General features: G+C 37.0%; 1 protein-coding gene across 2 annotated transcripts in view; it reads right to left on the reverse strand.

Annotated features, from left to right (window-relative positions):
• evc2 (EvC ciliary complex subunit 2) overlaps positions 1-24,358 on the reverse strand; it is a 122,157-nt gene that overhangs the window by 47,251 nt on the left and 50,548 nt on the right. Inside the window, exons 11-15 of one of the 2 annotated variants that reach the window (XM_088628807.1) lie at positions 21,337-21,572; positions 19,562-19,737; positions 11,422-11,581; positions 3,234-3,697; positions 1,752-1,959 (exon numbers count right to left, since the gene is read on the reverse strand). In XM_088628807.1, coding sequence (XP_088484933.1) covers positions 1,752-1,959; positions 3,234-3,697; positions 11,422-11,581; positions 19,562-19,737; positions 21,337-21,572 — 1,244 coding nt within the window. Of the gene's footprint in view, positions 1-1,751; positions 1,960-3,233; positions 3,698-11,421; positions 11,582-19,561; positions 19,738-21,336; positions 21,577-24,358 lie in introns of both variants that reach the window. The other variant, XM_088628800.1, reaches the window with a different exon arrangement.

Below are 24,358 nucleotides of genomic sequence, written 5' to 3' on the forward strand. Positions count from 1 at the left end.
ATGATAGGATCAACAAAGCCAAAAAAGCCAAAACAACTTACACCACTTACTGTGCATTAGTCATCTCAGACAATTTAAGACTGTAAGTTCTTACAAACTAACCAAGACAGTTAATGTAAACATAATGATTGTGCCACATGCAGTATAACTCAACACAATGCTTGGCTTACAATGATATTTTACTACCACCAGTGCTCTGTGTCCAAATTAACATTTATAGAACCAAGAAATAGGTTTATTCCATACTAAAAAGAGAAGAAAGAAAACACTTTTCAGCTGTAGAGCCTTCTTCGGGTGTAAGCTTTTTTTAGATTTATAGAACCATACCATGAGGCCAGCCAATGAAAACTGCCTCAATGTGCAAATCTTTACTAATTTGCTGCCCTGTCACAAGGGGAATGCCAAATCATGTCTCAGCAGCCTGCACAGAGACTTTAAAGATCAAGGCACCAACAAAGTTAAGAAGTTATGTGTAGATGCTTAGAATACATTGTATCATTCAGCAGTATATTGCTTCCTCTCCTTACAATACTTAATATGCTATAATAAACTAATTAAATCAATTAAATCAAATCAAAATACTAATATATGTGTATTTTCTTGTTCTTGAGGAAACACACTTGTACTTAATGCAAAGCCATTCGCAACATCTCTGTTTAAGATTGTCGCCTATCAACAGTGCTTGATCTGTAAATTATGAGGTGCCAGAGCTCAATGTGGACAGGAGGGAGTGCGTATATGAAAAGCAACAGAAGTACCAGAGCACTTAATGTAGGCATGCGTGTAATACATCAGCATAATGCCACAACTGTCCATAACATGCCAACAAAAACTTTAAAAAAAGAATTGAATGAACAAGCATTCTAGGGATGTCAAGTATGAGCCAACACTAACCATTAAATTATGTGACGTTCTAGGTCATATCATTTTTTGCAATTATTATGCAACAATTATACATGCTTTATCCTTGAATTACAAGTTGTCGCTTTTTCAGTAATAAGTGTGTTGGTGAGTAGAAAAGAAGAAGCAAGACAGCAGGCCTGAAAGCTCTCGGGACTCTACTGTCCTGTGTGTAACAGGTGTGTGGTCATCACGGGGAAGAGTTGAAAGAAAGAAAGAGCATAGCATTGACAAGTGGCCCTTGTAGTAAAAGACAGGCAGTAGTAAACCTTTTAGGTTTAGGTCAATTAAAAAGAATGTTGCTAACTGAGCCTGCAATTGGTACTAAATTTTCCCATGCAATCATCGGCACTCTCACTCGTTCTGTGCACTGAAATACGGCACCTGTGTTATATCACAGTAGTTCGAGTTGTATGATGTAACTAATAGTCCAGTATTATTCCACACTCCTGAATACCTACAGCAACTACTTGCTCCCACCAACAGTAATTGTAATGTCCTGCACCTGCCCACATAATGTTCCGTGCAGACAACAACTGTCTACTGTCCTGCAGGTACCCAATTTTGCTGCAGGGCTCTCTTGGGGAGTACCTGCTCCAGATTTACAAAGCTGCTTCTTCTAGACCCTTGTCTTGTGAGATATGTTCACCACATATAAAAAACTATAACAGCCAACTTGGGTTTCCTGAATACCAATAACATCAAAGCATGTCAAAGTACTGTTAGACATATATCACTTTGACACAAACATTATTATATAATGAGTAATTTGCATTACATGCTGAATTTCCATAATTATGTCCCATACTGTGCTTTTTCTTTCCAGAAAAATCTGCAAGGCAGATAACTACCTGTTTCTCCTGTAGAGCTGCATAATTGTGCTCCATCTTCATTAGCATAGTTTTCCTCCAGTCTGACAGGCAGACCTGCAATCTAGACCTTGCCAGAGCCCTTGGAAGAACCAAGCACTTGTCCATCCTTGAAAGACAATACTGAAACTCCAGCTTCATCTTCAATAAATCATCATCAGACATTGTAAGCTGAGCTCTGCAGAGGTTTCTGTCAAACACAAGAACAACTTTTAAAACCTGTACAGTAACATTGAGAAAACCTGTTCTGTAGCACTTTAGCAACTCTTATAGATGGCTTGTAGACTAAGGCACCTCACTACAAATGAACTTGTTTGATGTTGGTATGATAATGAAATTAAGCCATTTAATGCATAAAGAAAATTACACTAAGAAAAAGCTTGTAGAATTGATTTACCAGTGATATTAATTTCTATTGTATTTCTATCGTAACTGATTCACAACTTCAAATGTGTACCTGCAGAATCTAAAATGACCAGTTCCCCAGTACACTTCCAAAATATAATAATGTGCAATAGCTTTTCTACAAAATCACATTTTCCTATTGCACTTGTAGTTGGTTATTATATATCTTTGTCTTTTCTGAAACCTTATGTTGCAATGTCTTTGTTCAAGACTACTGTACAGTTTTATACATCTAAAATGAAACAGAAACACAGTGTTATGCTATTTTTACGCAAAAAAATTAAAACAACACTTGCAGAACCAAGGCAGAGTATTGACAATAAACAAATTAGGCAATATTCAGTGAAAGTTAAAGAAGACCTGTTTCAATTTAAAATCTTTTAAAAGTCAATCTATAGACACTTAAATACAGGGGCCCTGCGTTTAATGTGCTTTTACGTCATTTACACTTAACATCGCTGTTTTACACTGCCCATTAAGGACTTTAAACGGGGATCCCACATCTTGTGACGTATTAATTATAAAGACTATTAACTGCACTATTAAAAACATTGAAGTTATTGAAATGTGTATTGTATGAGACTTAAAAAATTATTGTGACATTCTTATATATCAGGCTTCAAGTTACAACAGCAATGCTTCTTGTGTTGTGGTTTAATGTTTTACGTGTATAAGACTTACTAAAATTTTAAAATGTAAACAAAGAATCATTACACTATGAAGATCTATCACTCATTTCCAAATGCCAGTTATTAGCATGCCCCAGTGAAGAAAGTACAGAAGCTAGAACATTTAGATAGTGAATTTGGGTAATAACGATCAGCTTTCTCCTTTATAGACTGCAGCACTTTCCTCACAAGGTCCACATTTTATTACAAGGTATATCCAACAGTAAATTCCACAATGACAGACTAAAAATGGACTTTAAACTTGATCTATTCCCAATTATGTGCTTGAGCTTAGGTTGGATTGTTTCCCACAAAAAGTACTTAAAATTAAGAGAGGAAAGAACATGATAATTAAACAGTTAATTTTTTTCAGGAGAAGATATTTTCTTACTGAAACACTGCCCTCCCTCTCTGGCGCAAGGTCTGTTGTTCCTGAAGCTCCAGCCTCAGTTGCTCTTGGAGTGTATCCCTGCTCCTCTGGAGTGTTTTTACAGCGATTTTCCCTTCTTTGTGGAGCCTCTCCTGGGCTTCGGAGAGAGCGCTGGACACCAGCTCATGTGTCAGCCCAGAGTGCAGCAGGGCGTATCTTGGAGCTCCTAAATCCATCAAGTGTTGGGCAATATTGGGCTGGATGGCCTTGATGTCACTCATTGCACTTTGGATAAGACGTATGGTAACTTTCCGGATGTCAGCAGCTGCCTCCTCATCCAGGTTATTAATGAGGTCCCCAAGCTCTAAACACTGAGATGTCAGGAGGTTTTGCCAACAGCTCAGGTAATCAGCAAGATCCAGACTTTCTTCTGAAGTTCTGGAAAAGGCAGACAGATCTTTTTGTTCTTCTTTATGCTTCTGAAGCTGGAACAGAAATGTTATTATTATTAGCACACTGAAATGAGTTTCCTCTGCAAATTTTTTCATGATATGGTATCAGTAAGAGGGTGAGTTTTGTGAATCAAAACCAAGCTACTTCAGACAAGAGGTCAAAACCACTTTGAAAAACACGGAAATGGAAAGTTTAGTCTTTGATGAAACAGAGAATTAGATATTGAGAGATAATGGAGATTAAATGAGTCACCCAGAAAGTAAACTGCAGCTGTGATAAAAAAATAACTTTCTAAAAATTTCACAAAACAATAACTTACTGTAGTACTGATATGTAATATTTTGCCATTTGGAACATTATATATAGAGTTTCTAAGCTTTTTTATGCAGGGCCTAGATTGATTATTCTAAATATACTTAGGATAAGGACTACAGATCATGAGTGAGAGCACCAGATTACCATATTTAAGATAAGATAAGACTTTATTGATCCTGTAGGGAAATTGAGGAGACAACAATACCTGGAACCTCTATGGCTACTCCCTTTTCTGCTTCTCAATATACAGTAATACGTGTTTTTTAATCTAATTTTAATAGACTAGAATAATAGTGTCTTTAAACCTACCCCTTGCAGGTGGAATAATTGAAGCCAACCCTTGACATCTAGCACTTTAACACTTTCAGTGCTAACAGAGCAGAATCCAGCAGTGATGTCAAGACAAATCTTGAAAAAAAGTATTTAATTACATTGCCGTGGAGTATCATCTTGCAAGACTAAAACTGTTTACCTCCTATTTGTAATGTTGCATTTTACTGACACAGAAAAATCACCTTTGCCTTAATCTGCAGGACAACTAATCTAATTTTTTGCAGAATTTCAAAGAAAGAATTACAGAAGACGTTTTTTCTTCAAAGTACTATACAGTTACACGTGATCAACAAACAACCCTATGATGTCTAAGTTTATGCATAATTCAACAAAGAAATATACATTAGTAATGAAAAAGAAACTTAAATACCTTAGAACTATCACTCTGCAATGTTACTGAATTCCTGTAATATTATTTCTTCTGATATGTTGTTGCTGATGCCTTTTTGTACTTTTCAATTGAAAATACATTGGACCATGACTGTTATTTCTTTAAAATACTGAATTTTAAATAGTGTTTTAGTTTCTTAAATTTTGTTAACATAGGGCACAGTGGTTAGCACTGATGCCTCACAGAGCTGAGGCTCTGGGTTCATTTCCTGGGTTACTATCTCTGTGGAGTTTGTATGTTCTCCCTGTGTTTGTGTGGGTTTCCTTTGGTGCTTTGTTTCCTCCCACAGTCCAAAGACATGTTCCTAGGTCAATTTGCTTTAGAGAAAACTGTCCCTGGTGTGAGCATGTGTGTGTTTGTGTCTGTCGGTCCTGCGATGGACTGGTACAGTATATCCTGCATTACGCCTGTTGCTTGCCAGGATAGGTTCCAGATCCCCCTTAACCCCTAATAAGGTGCTCTGCAAACATTTTTAGACCCTTGCACAGTTCTTACATTTTATGTAGACACTTTAAGTCATTACAAGAAATGTATATTTTCTATATATACAACTTACTCCACACATGGAGTGAGTCATGGATACATAAGTATGCAAAACCTAAAATTATTTTAACATGCCTAAGTAGTTTCAATCTGTGTGAAATAATGGTTTGCATGATTACAGAATAAACACACATGTACTTGTCTGGTAGTGAAGCTCAGTGAAAGATTTAACCATAAACAACTTTCAAAACAACTCAGATAATATCAATATCTCGCTGGGCTTGTGCAAGTTGATCACTAAGAAGCGGAAGGTTCCCAGACACTGCCTAGATCAGACTGTCCCTCTGAACTGAGCAGACACGTAAGGAGGAATCTGGTTAGTGATGCCCTGCAAGGCCAACAGCGACTCTGAAAGAGTTACAGAGATCAATGACCAATATGGGAGGAAGTGTTCATGGGTCAACAATACCCCAGTTACTCCACAAAGGGGGCTTGTATGGAAATGAAAAAAAAAATCTCAGATCCTGCATGGGGTTTACAACAAAGTACCTAAGTGATGTAACAAATGTGGCAAAATGATTTTCAATCAGTCAAGATAAAATTGGAACTTTCTGGTCTTGCATGACGTTATATCTGACAAACCCAAAATAGTGCATCACTCGGTCAATACCATCACTACTGGGAAGGACAGCCGTGGCAATATTATCCTTCTCATCAGCAGGGATTGGGCAACTTGTGAAAACGTATGCTAACATACATGGAGTAAAGCACTGGCAGCTGTTAGAGGAAAACCTGCCACAGACCTAAAACTGGGACAACAATTCACCTTTCAACAGAACGATCGCCAAAGCGATACTGGAGTGCCTTAAGAATAAGAATGTGGAAGTCCTTGAATGGCTCCGTCAAACTCCTGGCTTGAGTCCTACAGATCAGATGTCTGCAACCTACAACACCTACAAACTCTTAAAAACTATGCTTCTTTATTCTTTAATTCTCTACAACATGCTACCCAATGAAAGCTCTTTGGCGTAGAAAAAGATGGTTCACTTAGTAACTGTATTGTTCTTAGCAGAGGTACAAGTAAGGTTTATTTCACGCTGAAAAGAGAAGAAAGAAAACACAACGTTACAGCTGTGGAGCCTTCTTCGGGTGTAAGAAAGTTAGGGCAGTCAGTGATGCATTCTGACGCAGCTACCCACCTGAACTAACTTATTCTTAGCAGGGCTAGCCTATTGTTTTCACAGTTAAGTTTGTAATCCATGCTGCTGATAATAATAATTGCTAACACTTATGTAGCGCTTTTCTGGACACTCCACTCAAAGCGCTTTACAGGCAATGGGGACTCCCCTCCACCACCACCAATGTGCAGCATCCATTTAGATGATGCGACAGCAGCTATAGTGCACCAAAACGCTCACCACACTATCAGTGGGGAGGAGAGGAGAGTAAAGAAGCCAATTCATAGATGGGTATTATTAGGAGGCCATGATTGGTAAGGGCCAATGGGAAATTTGGCCAGGACACTGGGGTTACACCCATACTCTTTTCGAGAAACACACCAGGATTTTTAATGACCACAGAGAGTCATCCAAAGGACGGCGCCTTTTTACAGTATAGTGTCCCTGTCACTATACTGGGGCATTAAACTTGTATTTTGCTCAGGGTGTTTTTTTTCACAACTTTCACTTTGTCATCTACAGTAAACCTATTTATTTCATAGACATCATGCTTTAGCTGACAATAACTTTGTAAAACAAAATAGAGTTTTTAAACCACCAATGTTTAAAGATTGCAATTAGGGATTTTTTAACATTTGGATTAAGATAGGTGAATACGTATTTTCACACATGAAGCCAGTTCTTTGTCCCTCCCATGGCCAGTTAACAACTGAACTCTTAAAGGCTTGCATGTTGCATAAAGTGTCAAGCTACGAGCCTGAGAACGGCAAGCTCAGCAAACGAAACCAAGGGCAAGGATCGCACTAAATAGTAATATGTGCGTATAAATTTATTACATTTAGATAGTATTATATTTTATTATTTATATATGTATTAATAAAACATGTAGGGCTATTACTGACATTGAAAAAGTATTAGTGGCACACAAAACAAGTGGATGATCTAACTCTTGGCATGAATCTGTGGAAAGACTTGAAAACTGCTATTGCAATTAGCAATCCCCAATAATCCCCAAGAGTGGGCAAATATTATATTAAACCAATGTGCAAAGATGATACTTATGACTGTAACAGCTTCCAAAGGTACCTTCACTAAATACTGAGTTCACTAGTCTCAATACTTATGCAATCTACATACTGTATTTCAGTTTATTTTATTTAGTTTTAGATGTATTCGAAGTTTTAGCATTCACAATTTGAATAAACTATTAAGTCTAAAAAATATTAATGCCACAAAATGGCACAGCATAGGAAGGATTTGAATACTCTTGCAAGGCAGTGTATTACTGCAAAGAAATCTTCAACTATTCTACTCAAACCCTAGGGTGCCAGAAAAGACTGCAAACCATAAGAGAAGATAAGAAATGTATGGGTATGGATTAAAGATTGACTATCAGCAAGTGCACAAAAACCTGAAATATTAAAAAAAACATACCCACAATCTAACAATTATTTTTTAACCACTCAGCAAAATTGTACACAACAAAGACAACAGGGTGAATCGAAACAGCAAGTGATATCTATGCCTAACATTGTGCAGATAGATATGTCCCTTTTTCCTAATCTGAGGTTAACACGTCTCAATATAAATTCATGTGTATGCTGATTTTACCCACAGATAAGGTTTTACAATAGAAGAACAGCTGGCACTGTGTGGGTTATCAATCAGAAAATGCAAAAAAAAATGTTGTTTCCTCTGACATCAAAAGAGACCATAGTGCTGCCTGGGGAACAGACCCATACTGCTTTGACAGGAGGGAGATGAGGGAAACCTGGCATGGAAGAGAAGCGCCATACACAGACAAGGGGGGAGGGAAAGAAATTAGCACAGAGGGTAAAGGCGGAAATAAAAGACTGGTCATGTGCTTTGTTAAACTCTAATTAAAATCACCCAGGGGAAATCAGTGCATTGGCATCAGAAAAAAAATACTTAGTCACATAAAGCCTTAAGGTTTGCCTGATAGGATTAATTTAATGACAGGCAAAGAGATGCTACATTGCCTTAAGAAACTTGCATTCCATGAAGAAAATGCAGTGCAACAGCCTTTAATTTAATGTTAATTGAATTGTGATTTCAATAGTGAAAAATAAAGATAAAGAACAGCTGCTTAGAAATCTGAAAAAAAAGACATCTTGATAAATAATTATAAACACTGTACCATCAAGGGGCAGTGGATTATACAGTAGCTAATATGTCAGACTGCCTGTATAAATACTGTTATGCACTGTTGTTTTCTATTACTGTTTTCGGGCTTGACTTGGACATGAAAAATCAGATGAAGGAAAGCTTAAAATTAATAAATTAAATTCTTCTCTTTACCAAAAAGTAAATTGAAAAAAATAAACAAAGCACGATAATGTGGGCATTTCGTTTCTGGCCACATGCAATCCTATCATCAAGAGAGGGTGGAGGATTGTGGGATCTGGCCTTGGCTACCCTCAAGCATGTTTTGCTAATGCAAGATTTGCAGCACATTTCCAAATGCCTTCAGTATTGCACCAAGCCAGCAACCTGCTCTTCTGCTAATTCTGAGCATTCGATAGCTTCCAAAGGTGCCCGAGATTTCCTTTCAGTTTGGTCCCAACCACATATCCTCAAAAGGTGGCTTCTGGCTCTTTCCCTACAGTACTGTATGTAAGTATATGTGAGATGAGAGATGTGACTCACAAAATGACTAGTATGTTCTTTCCAGAAAACCCTATAATCAGAAACAAATGGACCAAACAAAGGTTATAGCAAAAAAAAACTTTTTTTTTTCCTCTGTAAAGTATAGCACCCTCCTAAATCTCATTTAGGGCATCTCATCTGCCTTATTGAAGTCAAAGCCATTACCTGCTCTCTTTTCTCTACCCACACTTTGTGTAGTATATAACTATGGCAAGACCTAGAGCCACAGCAAGGCTGGACCTGTCAGACAGAGACAGAGAGCACTTCCTTTCCTTCAAAAAAAAGTGAAAATGGACTGTGCCATGAGACATCACATTAAAACAAAGTCACATAAAAAGATCACCAAAGCTCCACAGAGGTGCATGAAGCACCAAGGTTTATTTGCTGGGAAATCCAGTGGGCCCCATCATACTTTTTATAACATGTGCCCGCTGGCATAACTTAAAAACATCCTTGTCAAAATGAACCCAAGAGTCTGCAGCCTTTGATCAGCATTCCTAGCCATAAGCCCCCACCCACATGCATATACCAGAATTCAACTGGACTATTTCAACTGTTTTAAGTCAATGAAAGCATCTCATTACTATTTTTTCAACATGTTTTGAAAAAAAAGTTAGAAATACTCTAAAAATCGAAATTGTTTTATATCAATCAAAACAATATCAATGACTGCATTTATTGTGACTTTTATCTTTGCATAGCGCAATAATGAAAAAAATGAAACAATATGGTTTTCTTTACATTTCCTCTACAATTCACCTGTTACAGTCTACAAAATATTTGGAAAAAAATGTAATTCAATGTGTTTCAGAGAGCTTATTTTTAAGAAAATCTTTCAAATACCCTCTGAGTACATCAAAATGCATGGATAAGAAAACATTTCATGTTTTGAGTCCATACTGCAGTTTTTAAAAGGTATCTTATCTTTATTGCTATTATTTAGCTTTCTTCTCCTTGTGACACTTCTCAATGTCACTTGTGATGATATCATTCCTTGGTCGCAGACTTTACAAAAACCACAGCGAGCGTACACCACCTTAAGGAGAATTATGTATGAGTTAATATCTGTTTACTCCTTATCTCACTAAACATTAACCAAAAGGTGACATTCATACAGATCTTAAATCTGAAATATAGATTTCATCACAGTCAGTCTAGTAGGAAACCTAGGCAGTGAAAATATAATGCCAAAGAAGCATTTTAGGTCTTTAACTTGTCTTGTCAATGACATCTAAAGGATTTCTTTCTAAACGTGTTTTCCTCTTAAAATACTCTCCACCATTTTAAGAATAATTAAATATTAGGTAAGCAAAACCAATAATGAATACAAAGTATAAGACATAGTGTGTTTAGACTTTCACAAGACTTTTGATACATTCTCAAATTACAGGGAGTAGACATTCAATGTTAAGTTTGTGTTTGGATTGAGAATTTCTTAATAAACAGAAAACAGAGAAACCACAGAGATAAGGGGTGGGTCCCACAGGGATCTGCACTATAATAAATGCTCTAATACTGTATATACCAATGTTTTAGGTTCTGGTATGGTTAGTAAACTAGTCAAGTTGACAGACGATAGCAAAATAAAACGATTAGGAAATATTGAAATATTTTTTTTTTAAATCAAGAATGGGCAGATGATGTTTAGATGTTTAATGTACTACAATCTGGTATCAAAAGCAAGCTAGAAATTCAAAATGGAAAATGCCAAACTTGAACTTGAACTTGAGGCTACTTATGAAAAAGACTGGAGGTGTTCTTGTACATCTTTACATTTTCTACAGAAAGATGGGAGAAGCAATCAAAACTCAAAAAACAAAATGTCATATATAAGGATATATAGTTAAAAGTGTAGAATCAAGGGAAGTTATGTTAAAATTGTACAATACACTAGGTATATTTCATTTAGAATACAGTGCAACATTTTACAAAAATAATTTTTGGAAATTTAGACCAGAGAAGAAACACCAGATACATTCCAAGGCTTAAAACAAAGTATTGCACTAACAGCCAAAAAGAGCTGAATATTTTTATTTTTGAGCAGGGAAAATTAGGAGGGGACCTGATCCAAATATTCAATCTACAATGAAATGTGAACCAGTGGACACAAGTGGAAACTATGTAGGTGTTTATTTATATTTAAGAACAGGAGGCACTTTGCAAGGAAAAGTATGGAGTATAGAACAAACTACCCAGCCATTTTTCACTGCTCATTCTGTAGAAATCTGCTGATGTTATTCTTTTTATACATTTATATTAAACTTGCAATCACAAATACAAATTATTTTACTGTAAAACAACATCCACAGTTTTGTTGTACCAATATGTTTGGAGAGTATTGTCTATTAGCATATCAGCACTGAAAAATTAAGAAATTAAATCTAGTTACTTTATCAGAAATAAGGCTTCTTCTCTTCTTGATGAGACTGCAGTGTAAGGCATTCTTCTCCCGGTTCAACCCTTCATCCAGATTTTGTTTCACATGAAGCAGCTCTTTTTTGGCTTTGTCTAAAAGCAAGTTCGCCTGTTCCTCAGTCACGTACCTTTCACTGTAAAAACAAAGGAAAAACATTATTTTCAGCAATACTATGCACTCTCAGCCATGTTAAAACAAACAGAGGACACAAGGACAAAAAAGGAATGTACATTTCCACAATGTCTTTCATTATTACTGTATAAGCCAGCAGCCATATCACCCTGCAACTTACAACTGACGGCCCACTGAAGCTCAGCAGGTGTGAGCCTGGTCAGTACCTGGATGGGAGACCTCCTGGGAAAAACTAAGGTTACTGCTGTAAGAAGTGTTAGTGGGGCCAGCAGGGGGCGCTCACCCTGCGGTCTATGTGGGTCCTAATGCCCCAGTATAGTGATTGGGACACTATACTGTAAAAAGGTGGCGTCCTTCAGATGAGACATAAAACTGAGGTCCTGACTCTCTGTGGTCATTAAAAATCCCAGGATAAGGGACGTAATTACCCTGTTACACCTGGGTAATTAAGTTGTGCGTTAATGATGGTGAATGAGTAGAAACAGAAGCACACTATATAAGACCACATTAAGACCACAGAAGGCAGGAGAGAGGATAAGAAGGGAGAAACAGGAAAGGAGAGAAAGAGGATCAGATCACAAGAGAGGAGTTGGAACTTGAAGCTTGGTCAGGCTGAGAGCCCCTACTTCATGATCATCCAGATAAAACCTGACTGGAGCTAAGTATATGAACCTTGACAGAGAGAGCTTGCTACTCTGTGTTATAGTGAACTTGGATTTCCTGGGTAAAAGATATCTCAGTTAGAAACATCTTTCCTGCTGCTGGGTGTATTTTTAGAATAGAGAGATTCCATTTATTTTGTGGGGTGCAGAGACAGAGATTTAACTGCAGGTTGTATTACGTTTATTTAGAAGGCAGCTTATCTCTTATTTGGCCTCAGTATGCATTAAGAGTTTAATACTTAATAGAAATCTGGGGGCTTTCTGGGTGATAAGGATGTTAGGCCTATAAAAGGTCTTGTTTGTACAGTACATAGTGTAAACATAGTAACCTGTGTGTTGTATGTAGTGTACTTTGTGGTACTGTCATTGTTAATAAACTTACTCTTTTCACCAAAGCTGTGCCAGAGAATAAAGAGTTCACATGCCTCTAATTATACCAACTGCTTGGGTATATTCTGGAGAAATCACTTACAAGTTGGGGGTTATTAATAATTATTAACTAAACTGCTCTTTCAATTCCTGATTTTCACCATTGTAATAACCCTCCGTTTGTAACAATATTTTGCCATGGAGGTACTTATTACAAAATACATGGTTTACAAGTAAAACTAATGAAAAAATATTAAAATACAGTACAAGCAATACAGTAGATTCATGTAGGAAGCATTTAAAATCATGTTGAATACAGTTTTTGTTATATCCATTTGTTCTTAGAATTTATTTAAGAACAATAGCTCTTTTGTACAGCCTCATTATTTACTGTAATTTAATAAGTCAATTTAATGAATTTTTACCATGTATAGTAACTCACTATATGCATTTTACTGAAATTCAAGTTTCTGTCTGGTGTCATTTTCCTGGGACATGAAACCAAGATAGCTTTATCAAGAAAATGTTTGCATGAGCTTTAGAATTTGCTTAATTCTAAAGCATAATTCAGAGAATGTTTTAAGAACTTTTTTATAGAGAGTATCAGATAAGGTGCATTGTATGCTGATACTAAATTGAGGACACTATAATGTATAAACTGTAGAATAAATCATGTACTTTTATCCAAGCTGGCTAAGACTTTCAATAAATACAAAATGAAATGGGATATGACAGACAGAAAAAAATGTTATTTTACAGTACTGCTGCTCTATGACAGCTCATGATAAAGAAGTAGGGGGAAAAAAACTGTGCTGAAACCCATTCAATGCATCGTGGAAGACTGTCAGACTCATTCATCCATTCACATAAAAAACACTTTAAACTGTCTCTGAGAATTTAAGGCACAAAAAAAGTCAGATATCATTCTCCAGAAAATGTAAAAAATGGAAGAAAGTGGTTTGATAATGTTATTGTCAGTCACTAGTCAGAGGAATACAATAATCTCAGCACTTTTATCCAATCAATGCCAAGATACCAGAAACTAATGTACTCAGGGATATTAGTCATATCTTATCATCTGTGTGAAAAGAACTGGTCTCTTTTAATATATGGTAATGTACATGCAGCCTGACATTAATGAAAAACAACATCTAGATCACAAATCACACTAATATAAAATACAGTAACTAAAGTCTTGTCTTTTCAGATGAGGAATACAGACTTCCTGGATGGTGCACAGAAATCTTAAATTGTTGGAAAGATAATAACATGATTATTCAGGGAGTGGTAATGACAACTAGTTTATTGAGACACCAAGATGAGTGGAGACTGGAGACTTTACTCCTCACTGCAGACTTCTCTCTTGGCTAATGCTCTTTTCTTTGTTTAATTAAAATAGCAACAAATGCATAGGTGCCTACAGTGACAAACAGGTTTGTACACTGGGAATGCTTACTGCACAAGAACTGTGCTTTTTGCATTGAAGTGTTTAATGGTGTTGCATGGACAAGTCTTTAATTGTAACCAAAAAAGTGAAACAAATGGCAACGTTACAAATTACAAAATGGCGACAACTATGTTCACTGTGTCAGAACCTAAAACACAAAAACGTAATTTGGAACATCAGTGTTTCAAAACTGTCTAAAAATGTCTGAAAATTGACTGTAAAGCCAATCAGAACTTTTATTGCTGAGAAATATTCTGATATCATAAGAACATACTGTACAGGTACCATGAATGTTACAACCAAGATTAGCTCATTTCACTTATCAAGCTTGTTTGGTTGGTGACAGCTAATTCCTATCCAGTCATTTCTTGAAAGATGACAGGGTATACACTTAATTTACTTTCTTGTGTTATTACTGAGCAATAATTAACTTTATTATAGTACAATAGTGCTGAAGTTCTAAATAAAATAGTAATAAAAAAATCTGGTAAAAAGTAAGGAACTGGTGCCCTACTAAAAAGGAAGAAATACTAACTCTAACACAGGTGAAGCTATAATATTATAACAGTGCCTTACTGTAGTTTACTTGTTTTCAAATACAGTAACTTGAACTTTAGGGGGGAAGCCCCTAAAATAACTTTAACTTTCCAGTACTTGTTTTCATTTAAAAACTGCCAATTATTACAGAAATACTTCTAGTAATCATTAACAGTTATAACATAAATATAACAATGGAAATGTTTGTTTTACAAATCACAGAACCATACTCTGTTTTCCCAATAAGGTATCAAGTCCCACTTTCACAGATTTGCCACTAGTGGAAACCCAAATCGCAAATACTGGGATTTTACTGTATATGTTTACACAAGTGTGTCATAGTGGCACAGTGGTTAGCATTTCTGCCTCATACCATTGGCACCCTGGGTTTAATTCTGGACCTGGGGTACTATCTGAGTTGAGTTTGTGGGTTTCCTCTGGTGCTCCTGTTTCCTCCCACAGTTCAAACACATTTTGGTAGGTTTATTGGCTACTGTGGACACTGGCCCTGGAGTGAATGTGTGCATCCTGCTATGGACTGGCATCCCATCCAAGATATATTCTATTTGCACCTATTGCTTGCCAGGATAGAACACGGCTCCAAGCAAATGAAAGCATGGCCTAAACATCAAACAGCCCAATCCAAAAATATCAGAAGCAGTATCAAGCAAGGCAAAAGTGTGAAATTTCTGAAAAATCAATTCCAACATGTAACTACTTCCTACATGGAGTTCATAATGTTGGACTGGTGGCCTAATATAGTGTATGTAACAATTGGAAAAAAAAACAGACCATCCTTCTGAATTTATGTGGTCCAATTTGTAAGACCAGATTTTCTTGTCTATATAAAGCAAACTGCAGTATGATACTGTTGACGAATAATATAAGGAATGAGCTGTTATAACTTTGAACTTCAAGGAACCAAGCTTGGTACACCACTGCAACCATCATTCTGATATGAAATATGATTCCACATGAGTAATTCTTAACACTGGCCATAATCAATACCTATTTCCAAGACGATTGCCCCCTGCCTATTGTAAACTACCTCTGACTGCACCTGCAGCATCAAAATCTAGAAATGATCCTTGTACCGTTTCAGAGGAATTAAATTATAATTCTCTGCATGCACTACTGTATCATAAGTTTTAAAGAAAAGAAAAAAAATCATCCTTGTAAAAGACCTGTCAGGTATATTAATAAAGACTCTATAAAGCACTTCAAAGACTTTGTTTTCCAGACAGGAGCAACCTTCAAATGATGAATGATTTTTGACATCCACCCTGAAGAATGTGATATAATTGCGAAGGAGGTTAAGTGGATGAAAGATGACTCTAGCTGCTGGAAAAATAAAATGATGTCTATTAAGGAACTATTTTATCAACAAAATTAACAGCAGGGATGGGGCTGCACAGCATTATGTAAAATGGCTGGGTAACATAAAACTTCTGATTAAATATTACAAAGCCTCTATGTTTAACACTATACATCTCAGTCAGTGACAATTCAAAACAGCAGTTCAATCACATGCCATCAATGAATCTTTCTGCAGAATATCATTAGTGTGGTCGTGATAATACAGACTCCTGCCTATGAGGCAGCTTTAGGTTAACACCCCTACTGTTTTGACAAATACCATGGAATCTTTAATGACCAAGTAGTCAGGATCCTGGTTTAGCATTTATACAAAAGACAGCACCTTCTAGAGCACAATATCACCAGTCACTATATCAGGGTATTGTTTTTTTGGAAATATGGGTCCAGAGGTAAGAGTGCCATCCACTGCTCAACCAAAAACACTTACAGAAGCAACCTGAGGAAAATTGGTTTTAATAATAATAATAATAGCTTACACTTACATAGCGCTTTTCTGGACACTCCACTCAAAGCGCTTTACAGGTAATGGGGACTCCCCCTCCACCGCCAATGTGCAGCATCCATCTGGGATGATGCGATGGCAGCCAAAGTGCACCACAAGTGCACTTACCACACATAAGCTATTAGTGGAGAGGAGAATATGAGTGATGTAGCCAATTTATAGATGGGGATTATTAGGAGGCCATGATTGGTAAGGGCCAATGAAAAATTTGGCCAGGACGCCAGGGTTACACCCCTACTCTTTTTGAAAAATGCCCTGGAATTTTTAATGACCACAGAGAGTCAGGACTTCGGTTCTCTTCCACCAGCAACCTTAGTTTTTCCCAGGAGGTCTCGCATCCAGGTACTGACCAGGTTCACATATGCTTAGCTTCAGTATTTTGCCAGTTATGAGTTTCAGGGTGATATGGCTGCTGGCATGTTTTATGGATTTACTGTATGTAGCCTTGAAGTTGGCCCATCATCCTCACTTTGAAATGTGGGCAATGAGTAATGTACAGTAGGGTCAGGGTGACAAGGTGAAATACAGAAGGGTACTTCAGTTACTGAAAAGGCCCGATAAGACTTTTGCATCCTCCACACAGACCAAACAGGGCTCTGCCAGCTAAGCCCTGAATGGCAGAACAGGCAGAAGAAGATGCATCAGGATTATCTACCAGCAGTTCCGGTAGACAAAATCTGTAGAATAAGAGAGCTCCAATCTCCATAGTCTATGATGCTGTTGGATCTAGGGGTCTTATTTTCGTCAATGTACGTGTGATATCGAATGTGCAATATGAGGGAAGGAGCCCAGCATTTTAAGAACCATAGTTGAAAGTGATAACATTAAAGAGAGCTCACCATGACAGGAGTGCAAAGTACACATCCTTATACTGTATAAGATGTCCCAAGACATCACCTGCTTAAATGCGTATTTAAATATAATGTTGCAGGGGGTGTAATACCTAGGATGAGATGGGTTGAACACTCCACTCTCGGTAAAAAAGACTAGCCCTGAGTAAAAGACATGAGTCTGTTTGACTCTGACAAAGAGAGGAGGCTGCACTTCAGGACCGTAAACCCTACTGAAAAAAGGTCAGTAGAAAATATAAGTAACTCTTGAAAGAAGTAGAGTATTTATTTCAACGACATGGCTGTGTAATTTATACCATATATGCCATTACCCTTTGGGTAAAGAAGTGCCTCCTGTTCTCATTTTTAAGTGCACTTCCACGTGATTTCCACTTATGTTATCTGTCTTCCGATTCATGTTTCAATGCTGATTCTTGAGAAATCTACCAGAACTTTTCTTCTATAAGCGGTGCAGCTTGTTCCATACTCCTCCAACCATTTGTGTAAAGTGCCTCCTGTTCCTTGTTTCAATTGGACTTCCACAATGCTTCCACTTGTGTCATCTGATTCATGTTTCACTGCCAATTCTGGAGAAATCTATGGGGTGAACTTGTTAACATTTTTTGTGGAGAGATTCAAAGCTCTCCTCATAGTTTTCTCTGTTGTGACAGTGTAAGTCATCCTTTATGCCCCAAAGTATGTTTAGTTTCTCTTCTCTGGACTTATTCCAGAGCAGCTGTCAAAAGCCTCCTGATACACAGGGGCAGTTTTCCTCAATATGAGTGTTGCAGGTACAATGGAGGTCAAGGACCACTCACAAGGAGAAATTGCCTTTAGGCTGATGGAACAGCAGTGCCTACAGGTGCTCCAGACCTCTGAAGACAGTGTAAAATAAAAAAATAAGCATAATCCCAGGTCTGAGAAAATGGGTCTGCCAGGTAGAAGAAAAAAGCTAATTCCTCCACCACTTCAGAAGCACTCTGTAATAGACCAGTGATGCATGTCTCGGACTGCAGTGGATATTCCCTGGAAACTAAACCACCACTGATATCCGGCTGAGGCAGGGTCACCCTGCACTGTCCCAGAAGTGATTTGGCAGTATAATCATGGGGACATATCAAGAAGATATTCTAAGAGTTGACCTGAAAGCATTAAATATGATTAATGGGGAAAATCTCTTAAAGATTTGAATGTACAGTAGTTTTAAAGTAAGTGCTAAGAACATTTTAAATGGGATTTTATATCTCCTAGGCATTAGAACTGATGTAATTCCTACTTATATGTATAGTTTCTACATATAAATAGGAATTCCTGTACTGTAGGTTACTTATGTCAAATACTTGATTTCTGAAATGATTTAGGTGCCCAACTGCTTCTAAAGACTGAGGCAGAGTTTAATACGAATGCTTGACTTCCATAAAACGTAGGTATTAAAGAACACTGATTTTTTAGAAAGAGAAACAAGAACTAATTCCTTAGATTAAGATGTGCATGTCTCTGATTTCAGCTTTAGCTTGCAGTGTAGAAAATACCAATATACTGTGAAAAGTGTAACTATTGGGACAGTGAAATTAAATGAGTCATACAAAGCAATCATTGTATATAAGGTATGATGTATGCCACCAAATACTCACTTTACACTCATTTTATTTCCTTGAAGTTCATTTGTCCCAATGCTTATGATTTAGGATTTAATTACAAAAACATTTTTATTTTAAAATGGTTTAACACATACGCACAAAAATATTTAGAAATAAAAGCTGAAACTCTGTCTTTTAGTCTAATACTAATGTTATGATCTAAAATACAAATCTCTTAATACACAGCAACAATGTCAAAATTTTCTTCACTGTCTCAATATTTTATACTTTATGGTTGTTCTTTTCTAAACTGAAAATTTTACACCCAAACTTTTAAACTTTCTTTAGATACTGTATAACCTACTCTTAGTAGATGCTAAATTTACACCCGGTAAATGTGTCTGTAATGCATTTATTAGTAGGTGATCTCCTTCTTTTAAATATGCAGAGTATAGATTGTACTTGAACATAAAACATAATTAATGTGTTGGTATCCTGAAACCAGATAAGGGAGGTTGAGAAATTTAGATTTTTGTAATACAGAGACAAGAAGTTACCAAAATACAGATAATCTTAGATGGCATAACATCAGCAACAGCAAATACATTCCATCTTTCCAGCTTTATTTTTTACAGTAATGTGAAGACATATACTTTGAAAAAACAGTGATGGCTTACTTCTTTAGGTCTTGGAACCAGTTTTCCATCTGCCTGGAAGTATTAGTAAAGACTTCACAGATCAAAGTTTTCAAGCTCTGAAGACTGTGTGCCAGAAACTGCCTCTGAGCATGTCTCTCTTCAAGAATACTCCTCTGGTTTGCCAGAAAGATGTCCAAAACTTCTTCAAGTTGATCCTACAATTGGAAATATGTTTCAGAGTTCAACGTTGACGGGAAAATGATTGATTTACACTACTTTCTACAGCAACAGCTAGTTTACTATATAGTACAATACATCTTAAAAACTGATTTGGTTATCGAATTTTATCTAAGAGTTACAGTATAAGCTGCTGTTGACACTTAATAGGCCGCTGTTCCAACAGGTGTCAGTAGTGTGCAAAATTAATCCATTAGGCTGACTTTGTGCCAAAGGATACCCAGTGGAGACGTTTCCTGTGCCAGTTGGCTGGCCTTTTGACGTGGCATACTTTTAGCATTATTGTGCTAAACAGCGCAATTTGGGGCTGGATGATGTGTCCGACAGACATTGATCAAATCCTGGTCTGGCATAAATCACACATGGCACAGAAGATATGCAATAATGTTCAAGGGTGCACAATAATCAGCACTAGTCAACAAAAGCTTTTAAACAGTGTGCATTAACTTAAATGTAATTTTAGCTAACAAACCAGTGCTAATAATTATTACATTAAAAGGGTAAAGGGAACAGAGAAATGTTTTACATTTTTCATCCTTATAAAGTACAAGCTGTCCATGTAATTTAACATATGCAAACAGTGTTTAGTTCTAAAGGCCAATATCTGGTAATAAAACAAATGATAAAAGCCCTGTCCTGTCACTGGGCAGGGTGAAGAAACAATTCTGCAATTTCTGTTAATTCTGCAACTGCATAATAAGATAATCTCTATTGCTTAATCTACTTCTGTTTCTATGTTCCTTGTACAATATCTGGAGAGTGTATAGAAACTTTATATAGATTTTCTTAAAGCCTTTCACAATGTATGAAAAGGAAAGGTTAGCATCAAGCCAGAATACAAAGAAGAACAAGCATACTGTATGTACTGTATACTGTACACAAGGCTATGTCTATGAACAGTCATCATTGACACAAGCAAACCTCACAGTTAAAGAATCCAAAGCACACACATCATACAAAAAAAGAATAAATCGGGAATACAAAACCTAATCATTTTAATATTACAAACCTCATACTGTTTCAAAAACTGGATTCAAATAGCATTACGTTTCATTTTCAAGTTTAATTTGATCATTTCTACATTGGAACATTCAAACAAGAATAATTGTTTTGAAATTTAAAGGTATAAAAAATTAAAAGCCCGAAATCCTGGTTTCTGTAGTGTACTATAGGATTACCCCAGCAATGCTGAGTGGACTGGAACAACTAGTGTAAAGTACCTCAATCAAGCAGTGTCAGAAGCTGCATGCTATGCTGCCCCGTTGCCAATTAAAAACAGACATAAATTACTGCATATAATTAGAGAACAGAGAACATGATCACACTGGGTTAATCGAATTGGCTAAGATGGCCAACAAAGTAAACTGCACCCAGCATCTCAAACTTGGTACCGACCGTAACTATAGAATAATCAGGAAAGCAGAGAGCAAACAGAAATACTAAAGGGTTCCTTAAAAAAACTGCATGACAAACATCAGCTTATTTTTTAAGAAGCAGCTTATACATGTCAACATCGACTCGCGTTTTGGACTGTCCATAAAAAACGTAGAAAACTCTAAAAATGAATTAACTCTCACCTGGCTCGAGAAATACGCATGCAGTAATTGATTGGCCACGTTCTTCTCTAGTTCCTTCATTCTCGTTGCCTCTTCCAGTTCTTCGAAGAAGATCTTATGGAGCTCCAGTCTCCGGCAAACGACAGTCTGCCGTTGGACCTTAGCAGATGCTTCCTCATGCCTGACCAGGAGGCAGCGTTGCAAGTAGCTCTGGTCTAATTTATGGAGCTTGTCCAGCAGCACACTCAACTCCAACACTACCTATTAATTGATATACAAATTCAGATTACAAATGGACCAGATTCATCAATTCTCAAAAACACTGTTTTTGCATTTTTATGCTAAGGGTGACAGTGAGAGCTGAACATGGCTCAGATGATAAACCCAGCCCAGCTCATTTTCTGCTAGAAATGCCTGTGGCCGGATTTGCTCAATTGTTATAAAAAGCTGGGTTGTCACTACAAAAGTCAGGCTGGATGGACATAATTATAAGACTGATTGGGACTTATTTTTGTGGCATATGATTTGAAACCAGAATCTATAGTGCTTTATTCTGAAGGTGAGCATACATGGTCATGAACCACAACATTAATTTAATGATCGTCCCCCTTAAAGCAATGTCAGGCACATTATAGTGGACTCTAAGCAAGCAAGCTGAGTCAAAGCCACGATTTTCAAAACAATTCACTTTATAAACACTAAAAAAGCAGATAATGCAGGCTCCTTGCTGGTTGCCAGGAAATGACTAAAATAAATCAATCTACACAACCCTGAGAGCTTCTCTGCGTTTCCACATTTTAGCCGAAATAACACACACCTCTGCAGGATATACGACAGCCTCCCTGAGAAACTTGATATTGCAAGTGACCAATAAATGTCATGATCCTGAATGAACTACAAAAACACTTGTACCAAAAGAGTAGCCTGTCCAACATTATTAAGTAGATAAGTGCGCATGACATTTCAAGTTTGACATTTTTCACCCATTTTTTAGACAACTAATTCTAATATTCCTGTGATATTTGATGAAAGCTATCAACCTTTAAAGAGAAAAAAACAGGGGTGAGTGATTTCTCAAAATTTGCTAAACATACTAAAAAACTTTAATTTTCAGGTTAGCTAATTCATCAGATATGTTTATTTTGATTTGGAAGCATAGTATGGTATACAGGTTGGGTGTGCAGTTCTTTGGCCATTACCTAAACTGAAGACCAAGTTAGAACAAACATTTAGCATACAGTATACATCTAAACTTTTAGTAATAAAAAACAAGTTACTTCCGAAGAGCTATTCACTGGTCTACAGTTGTAGCTGCTCTTCTCAAATCTGATTAGGTGCTGCAGACTGTGTAAAACAAAGGGATAATTAAGTTTATTTGTCTCATCATGTCATAGCCTACCCAATGCGTTTTTGCATTTGCTCCTACAGACACATCATGATGAAGAAGTGTCATGAACTGAAATTTCTTATTAACATGAATGCTAAATTCCAAACTGTTGTCAAGTCTAGACTTGGTTTAATCATGAAACAATATTGTTTTATACTGTTCTTTAGGAATTTACTAGTTCGGTGTTTGTACTCCCCATCTTGACTATGGTGGTACTGTTTACAGGAAAATGTCTAAAACTGCTCTTGGAGAAACAAAGTTTTAGATTCTGCCAAAAGAGTTATCCGGTGGCTCCTACTGCTCTCATCTCTGTGACCTTCATTCTCTGAATGGCCCTCACTACATGCAAGATAAATACTTCTGTGGCTTAAATGAACTTATGTGTTAAAAACGTATCGTAATTCACATTATCATCCTACAACATAAACTTTACACTTACAACCATACATGTTCATATCTGAGGGTCCTTTCAATATTTGATGTTTAAGTCTTTTCTGCCTGACACATGCACTGGTGAACACTGCTCCATCCTGTAAATACTGTTTTATGTGGATTGTCCTTTTTCAGTTTGTCTATGGTGTAACACGGACAGATGTTAGGCAGCCATTGTAAATGATAACGTCTTTTCCACTGTCTCACCTGGTTAAAAAAGGATTATTATTCCTAATCTTGTGATCACTGTTTCCCCCCCAGACAGGGAGAGGAAGCGAAGGAGAGACCCAGGGGCTGGAGGAGAGAGGCGGACAGCTGGGGCGGAACTTGTCGCTTCCCCAGTACCTTCAGGGCACAACACCCCCCACACTGACTGGTCTAAAAATGCAAGTACAGAAGCCTTCTCACCAAAAGTACGAGAGACTATAAAATGTTCAAACCGCACTTTAATACTTAGTTTTATTTGGACACATGCAATTAGTTGAGGGCATTCAATTTCTCTTTCTATCAGTGTCCCAGAGTCTTCTACAGTATGTAACCTCACACTACGCTATTTTTAAATCGGTACTGTAAAAGCTTGGGCTTAGAAACTCGTAAGTATTGTAAATCTATTTTGTCAGTAAGATCTGGTAAATAAGATTTGAAGATCTTTTAAACTAATCCTTTTTCTTTCAATCTGAATTAATGTCGTGGCAAGAAGCCATAACAGCACACTCAACAACCTAACTAGTGGGGTGTTTTATAATTAAACGTTTATATATTTGAGTGCAAGCTGCAGTAGTCACTTAAATTTCTAACAATATTTATATACACATTTAACAGTAGCATATAGTAGTAGACCAAAAGAAGAAGTATATGGAAATGTGGTTGCAATTTTAAACTTGCATAAAAAGAAAGCTATTTTAAGTAGCAGTACAGTTTAGCAAAAAAAAAAAGATATTACACAGTTCTGAAAAATGGCCGTGCCCACACAGACTTACTGAACTGAAAACACAGATGACAAGAATCAGTGCAGGGGCTCCAGAGTGACTCATGCTATAAAAGCTTCTGTTCAGAGAAAAGACAGGTTTTACAGCCTAAAGATCACAGATATTGATTAATTGACGGTGGCCTGGGGTTCTTAGATGACGTGCAAGCCTGCTGAGGCTGGGTAGGAGAAAAACGACCTGAGGAAATCCTCAACGTGCATGTCTTCAGAGGCTTCAGCGAGATTGCTCATGTTAC

Source organism: Lepisosteus platostomus, chromosome 1 (genome assembly GCF_059453375.1).
Source record: "Lepisosteus platostomus isolate fLepPlt1 chromosome 1, fLepPlt1.hap1, whole genome shotgun sequence".
Taxonomy (NCBI): Eukaryota; Metazoa; Chordata; class Actinopteri; order Semionotiformes; family Lepisosteidae; genus Lepisosteus; species Lepisosteus platostomus.